At 37.1% G+C, this 7606-nt stretch overlaps 1 protein-coding gene across 1 annotated transcript; it reads right to left on the bottom strand.

Moving 5' to 3' along the window:
* Window positions 1-303: 303 nt before the first annotated feature.
* Window positions 304-774, bottom strand: LOC149194982 (F-box/kelch-repeat protein At5g26960-like). Its single transcript, XM_089407860.1, has one exon. The coding sequence runs from the start codon at window positions 772-774 to the stop codon at window positions 304-306; it is 471 nt and encodes a 156-aa protein (XP_089263986.1).
* Window positions 775-7606: the final 6832 nt, after the last annotated feature.

The following is a 7606-nucleotide window of genomic DNA, read 5'->3' as shown; positions in this document are numbered from 1 at the left end:
GCCAGTGAAAACATATTCAATGGATTGTTCATGTCTGCAATGGTAATATATTGCAGGAAGCAACAGGAGCACTTACCTGAACCTCATTTTGAGTTCCAGTTTGAACTTTGACATGCTGCTTCAAAGTGTCATGCTTGAGACTAGAACCTATTGAGAAAACTATTTTCTGCTTTTTTAATAAATATAGATGAGCTCAGAGAATGAATTATAGTAGCTAACCTCAACAAGCTTTCAAGAGGTCCACAACAGACAGTGAGCACTGTCCTGCAGACCTAAATAGTCATATCAATTCGAATTTTACTTTCAGCACTCTACAACAGCACAAGCTGCTCCATTTTGTACATAAGGTAAATCAGGCCCTCGCTGCCATTCCTGCAATTTGGTATCATAAATGAGAACCAACCCCTCTTTCAATCCTCGTGCATTCCTCCCACTCCTCCTCAACAGATCATCAATAGACCCTCCAACTTGAATAATATAAACCAAACTCCCCATGGTAACACAGCTGAATTTCAATACATTGTCCATCCTTAGAGGAGATGGAATGGGAGGCTGCTTAATCCTAGTCCAAGAATCAGTATCTGTAACATATTTCCAGAATGATAACTCGACTGCATGACTCGACAACATATAGATACAGGATCCAACCACTGTACAAGCAATCACACAACCCCCCATAGGCAACGCCTTGGTCTTAAGCCAAGTATTCGTCTTTGGGTCGAAAGAATCCATAGAACTCACATAAGCATAAGGGTGTATAGAGAGTCCATTCATATTGCCAAACTTAAGCCCACCAATAACATAGAAGATGCCATTAACAAGTTTATGAAAATCCAGAAGCAAGTTTATGAACATTTTCTTCTATGATTGTCCTTGAAGCAAGTTTATGCATATAGTGATAGCAATTTAATGAGAGCTCTTGCCAGATTTTGTTTGGGGGCAATATATTACCAAACCTAACATGCAAAAGCCTCACGATTTCATATAAATTGGCACTGCAATTTGTAACATGAACTTGACTTCCCAGATCATGCCCGGGAAGTAGGTAAGAGATCTCATCCTTTAATGTAATAGAAATTCCATTTCTGAATAGTATAGTAGATGATTGTACAGGTTGCATAATGTAGAATTGTAAGCACTACAGGTGACAACATAAATGAGCTATGTTCAGCTATCACATAAAAAAAAAAATATTGAACCTTAGTAATTCTGACATATACAAAGATCCTCATGTCTTTCATAAACATTTATCATTTATTACCCAAATATAGTTGTGGAGTCTACCCTAGATTGGTGGTGTGCTATTACTCTACCCTTTGTCTCCAATATATATACCAAGGGTACCTAGTCTCAGGGCCATCATATCTTGTCCTGTATTGTATTTATTGTAAAAGGATTTTCTACACTCGATGTGGATTATATGCATTGACTTCTTATAAGATGAGGCTTGGTGTAGTTCCTAGGTGACTTTGGCAGACTAGATTTTGGCATCTAAGTCAAAGAAACTCTAGCAGGGCCTTGGTTCACTGGTGTGGTTGACAATATTGATCCATCCACCGAGCTCCATTCTTTCTATGGTTTGCCCCATTCTAATGACATGTCAAAAGGAATGAGGCCAGGTGCCTTGCTTTTCAATTTTAATGTCTTCCTTTTTAATTAGGAATGCATAAAGAAAACCAGGACAACAGACAAAGTAGAAAGATTGAAGACTTCTGGTATTAGGTCTGAACTATTTGAGAGCAAGTGAAAGTTATGACTTCTAAAGAAACTTTTAATTGAGTCCAAAAGCTGGGAATTAAGTTGAGGGAGGAGTATCTGCCAATCAACACTTGGGGCATTGATTATTTCTTGATTGAACTAGGGGGGAGTAATGGTGTCCTCATGATACAATCACCTTTCCAACGGCCACAATGGGATTTGAAATTGTTAGAATTTGAAAGAAACAATTGTGATTCATCAGTTTCTTGCCTGTACTAGGGATTCATTGGCCTTGGATGTTACGAAAGCTTCCCCAGGATAACCCAGCTCAGCCCTCTTATCCCAGGCCATTACGCTGAAGACATTCTCTGGGTCTGCATTGGTACCTTAACAATCGAGATACCAGTACTAAGTTTTCATATTACAGATATGATTGCAAACCAGCAAAAGTTTGCAGGTGAGCAAACGACTGGACCATTGCTCTCCGAGTGTGGGATAAAACGTTTGGACTTTTGGGTGTTTCCCCTGCTAGTATTGACATTGCTAATCTCTACAATCAGTCCACTACTCTACTGGATACAAATTTTTCAAGAGAGCAGTCTATATCTGGATAAGAGGCTCAAATGGGAGTCAGTTTCTATTCATAATTTTATTGTAGTAAAAACAGAGGCAAGGATATGCTATTCTTGGCATTTTCTTTTATGCTTGTCTATGATTTGTTCATAATCTTATTCCCCAATAAAGGACTACATAGATAACATTTGCATTTTAATTTTGTGAATCTGTTTGGCTGGTTTCATTGATAATTTTACTCCCTGGTAAGAGAGTACATGGCATCTTTTCCTTGGATTCTGTGATTGAGGTAGTAAATTTTTGTCCCTCGCTATATTTTTTTTTTTTGAGGTATTTTGCATTCTACATTTGTGATTTGGTTAGTTGGGAATTTTCTTCAAAAATTAATTGAGTTTTAAAATTCAGTATTTTTCCCTTTTTGAGCTTTCTGATTTGGTTGGTTTTTGTTTTCAAATTCACTCCATATTTGTTCACGGTTTATTGCATAAAAGCCTAAAAACAGAGTATAATGGTAAACATGGCTCTTTTTTCTTTTTGGCTTATTTTATTAGCGAGTTTTGCAATATAAAATATGCATGCCATTGATATTTGGCCATTATATTGTTCAAGGTACCTGAAGGACTAAGTCAACATGTAGAGCCATCAAGGAAAGCACAGGCTAACTGGTATGCCTATCATCTTTTTACAAATGACAGATTAATTTTACAAATGATTTTTTTTTTTTTCAGACTTGCAAAATAATTTAAACTCTGCTTTTATATTTTCATGGAGCACACTTTGAGAAAATAGACCTGGCTTTATTCTTGCACATCCAAGAGAGTTTTTTTGTATTGTGGGTCATTATGACCAACAATATCCAAGGCTTTAGGGTTCAGATTCCAGAAATATATATTACTACTAGTTTCTTCCAAGGGGCACATTAGGGGAAATATATTCTGAAAGGTACTTCTTCTTCCCATATATATAGTCTAATAATTCCCATGTTTCACCAGCCTGAGAATTTGTGATATCATGGGTTTGTTTTCCATTTAACAGAAGCACGAAGTGTTTTGTTCTGTGCAACAACTGCAAATGTTCCCAGAAACGATACTAATCAGATTCATAGAATTGGTGGAGAGGACAATCGAGATACCAGTACTAAGTTTTCATATTACAGATATGACTGCAAACCAGCAAAAGTTTGCAGGTGACCAAACGACTGGACCATTGGTCTCCAATGGTGGGAGAAAACGTTTGGACTTTTGGGTGTTTCTCCTGCTAGTATTGACATTGCTAACCTCTACAATCAGTCCATTACTCTATTGGATACAAATTTTTCAAGAGAGCAGTCTATGTCTGGATAAGAGGCTTTGAAAGATATCAAACAAGGCCTACACCAAAAGAAAGAAAGTCTGGAAAACTTTGAAAAATATGTGACAAAGATGATTAATGAGTGCACCATTTCTTCAAATGTTTTCTGAGAAGGAAGCAGTTTCAAAAAATGGTGGCAAGAATATAAGCAAATGCAACCAGTTGAATGGAAATTAAGCTCTCCATCGTATGAGATAATGGAAACAACTTGTTGGAAGAGTCCAATGTACAAACTTTGCAAATGTATTTTTATTTAGATTTTACAGATGGGGGATTTCATGTGACAGTGAGTTGAGATGAGTGCATAAATTCTGTAGGTAGACCGTAGAAATGTATTTTTAATTAGATTTTACAAATGGGGGATTTCATGACACTACGAATTCTAATTCACAGGTACTTAATAGATATAAGGCTCGAACAGATCTATGGTGGTGACAAATGTTTATGAAAAACATGAGGATCTTCGTATATGAAGTTAAAGCAATTTTCTTTTAGGAAATAGTTGAACACGGTACCCTTGTGCTGTCACTGTCACATGTACTACTTACAATTCAACACTATGTAACCTGTACAATCATCAATTATCCTATTCTGTTACATTAGAAGATGAGATCTCTTACCTACTTCCCTTGCAAGGTTCAGGAAGTCATGTTCTTGTTACAAATTGCAGGGTTAATTTATATGAAATTGTGAGGCTTTTGCATGTGCTATTTGGTAATGTATTGGCCCCAAATAGAATTTGACAAGAGCTCTTATTAAATTTCTAAGACTATATACAAGGACAATCAGAGAATGAATCCCTAATATCATACACAACGAGTGCCTCTCTGGCCCAAAAACATTCGGATTATCTACCTACCTACTTGAATTCTATGATCTAGATACTTTCTCTCACTTAAATAAGGTGACTGTACTTCAATAAAACCCTGCTTTGAAAAAAGGATGCAGTGCAACATCATTTGAGTTCTGGAAAGAGTTGAAGTCTGCTTTAGTAGTGTCCACAGAATGCCCTTATTGCTAGTGAACATGTTTATGGGGAAAAAACTGTCTAACAAACTAAGCTAAAAATTATCCATGGTCATTCAACCAACTTCAATTCTATGATCTGGATACTTGTACTATCTTAAACAAAGTGGAAATAATCCAATGAAACCCTGCTAAAACAAATTGATGTAATCTAAGAAAAAAAGTCATTTAGATAACCTTACAAACCTTTTATCCAAGGAATACAATGTTTCAATTACTGTTGTTCACCTCAGATTTTTGCAGTTATGCACACTCAGAGAAAATGCACTTTGCCTGGATGGGCTATGGCCATAGGGAACTTGACATCGCCCAACTATGTTTCTCAAAATTCCAAGTTGCCTGATTCTCCCCCAACTCTGTTTGAATGACATGGCCAATTTGAAATTTAAAGCAATGGTCAATTCCCGTTTTACAATAGGGTTAGGGTTTACTGTTACAGACTAACAATCTCTTAAAATATGGCTAATTATTCACATTTATATCAAACACTGTCCTCACTTGTCCAGCAAAATTCCATGGCCAGTTTGGAATTTAAAGCCATGGTCAATTCATATATTAGCAAGTCTTTTCCTGAAAAATATGCAAAATAAGGTCAGACAGGTAACATGTACTCGTAGTAATTGAGTCAAATCATCACCAAATGACTAATTGGGTCAAATATTACTTAGAGAAACACAAAAAGATGAAACAGATTTTGTATCCCGAAACTTTTTTATATATTTCTTAATATAACGAACAATAACAAAAAGGAACACAGGTATCCTGATGTAGTATACACATAAAATTATATATACATCCTTCAAAATAAGGGTTGTCTGTTTTTTATATATGGCTGTTGAGCCATTAGAGTGCCTACATATAGTAATAATAGCAGTACAAAAACATATTCAACATCATATCTCTTTATGCCTGGGATTACAAAACTAGTTGGAGAAGATGGGTGGCTTGCTGCCTTTGACGATTTGGAGCTCCAAGAACTGACACCATGAGGAATTATTATACCAGAGCCTTCATAGCAAAGCCCCAGGCTATTATTCCACAGAGCCAGGTGCCTTCCCAATCTCCTGCAAAAGATCTCAGGAAAAACCACTGTGCCTGATAAATTATTTCCTTTGAGATATAATGTATTCAAGGAAGGAATCTCTGTCAAATTCGATGGGATTTCCCTGGTGAAATGATTTCCATTGAGAGAAATATATCGCAATTGCTTGGATGAACCCAGCAACTTTCATATTCTTCCCTCGTATCTTGAGGTCGAGAGATCGAAACTCATTAGCTTTCGCAACTTATCCTATGCTAGAGAAATTTTGCCCCCAATAGGATTGGTTCCTAGATAAAGCTCCTGCAAATTACTCATGTCCATCAATGTCTGTGGAAGATTGCCGTGAAGCCCATTGTTGCGAAGATCCAACAACGTCACATTTTTCAAATTGCCCAACTCCAGCGGAATCTTCCCTCTGATAAAATTATCACTCAAATCCATCTTCATGAGAGATTTTAAGCCCCCAATTTTAGAAGGCAAAGTACCATTCAACTTATTGAAACTCAGGTCCAGGATTAGCAGATTCTCCAAGTTGCCAATCGAAGTTGGAACTTGGCCACAAAACTGATTCCGACTAACAAGGAGTTTTTTCAGTTTATACAATCTCCCCAACTCCTCTGGCAATGGACCCTTCATGTTTATTTCATTCACAACTAGATTTTCTAAGTTTCCCAGCTCACATAGCTCAGACGGGAGCTCTCCAACCACGGCCTCATTGCTGCGAAATGTGAGGCTCTGATAGAGTTGCTCAGATTTTTCCACCCTTGAGAAGGCATTATCTGTGGAGCCCAATTGAAGCACATGTAGAATGAGAGAGTTTTCAAGTGCCCCGGGCTGAAAAGTGTAGGATGAATGCTGGCAGTCTCACTGCATTTCAACTAGTTATCATAAATGGCGCCAAGATTTAATACTGTAATGAACCAGAAATTGCCAAACTGATCGCATGAAGATCCCTGAATAGGTGTGGTACCACAAGGATCTAGATAAATCCCACTCACATTGAGTCACTTCGTACCAGAGAACCCAATACTGAAAACAGGGCTTCTTTTTCTGATTCAAGCATTGGAGCAGGAGCTGTTATCTCCTGAGCACAGTGGGATTCGAACCCGGAACATAGCATCAAAAACACATTAAAAGACACAAGATAGGTGACCTGCAACATGGTTTATCCATTTGCATCTCTGAAGAACGTTAACCCGAGAAGTTGAAGTTAATCCCAGGCGGAGGAATTCAAATTCCATGGTGAATTAAGTCCCCGACGGCAAGACGCGATGGAAATCAGAATGTTTGTCAAATATTTGTCAGTCATGTACATTAATGCGGAGGCTGGCGGAGCTGGGCGGAGCTCGCAGAGGGTGGCGGAGGGTGGAGGAATTGCCAGCGGCCAGAGCCGGATGTTTTTCTGGGTGGCGATGGAAACCGGGCAATTCCTCCACCTGGGTAGACTACTACATCCACTAATATATGTATATGCAAGATATGTTGTGCGTAACGTTACCATATATGCAAGAGATGTTGTGCATAAGGTTACTTTAAAAAAATTTAATAATGTTACTTTCAATGTGAGCCATTTTTAAATACTTGAATTTTCACTTTTATTTTACATCAAACTTTATATAATGAGATAAAGTAATTTAAAAAAATATATATACTTTTTAGTACGAGGGATAAAGTTAATTTCTTCATTGAGCCAAGATCTAATGTATATACTATGCTAGAAATGTGTAATGTAAACTAATATAATGTTAACATTTTGACTGGGTCAAAATAAAATTTAAATATGGTATAGATGTGTAACTTAATGTAATGTAAACATCACTTGGTGAAAATAAAATTAAAATAACTAATAATAACCCTAAAAAAATTGAATAATAAAAGAAATGGCTCACGGTATTGACCCATGGTTTTAAAAATCCA

This window comes from Pinus tabuliformis, chromosome 2_2 (genome assembly GCF_031772625.1).
Source record: "Pinus tabuliformis cultivar Carrire ecotype Pingquan chromosome 2_2, CPIR1, whole genome shotgun sequence".
NCBI classification, from domain to species: Eukaryota; Viridiplantae; Streptophyta; class Pinopsida; order Pinales; family Pinaceae; genus Pinus; species Pinus tabuliformis.
The sequence above is the reverse complement of the archived record's forward strand: the minus strand, read 5'-3'. Positions and strand labels throughout refer to the sequence as shown.

Bases quoted from the DNA above. Each gene is read 5' to 3' on its own strand.
- LOC149194982 (XM_089407860.1), bottom strand. From the start codon at position 774: ATGAATGGACTCTCTATACACCCTTATGCTTATGTGAGTTCTATGGAT.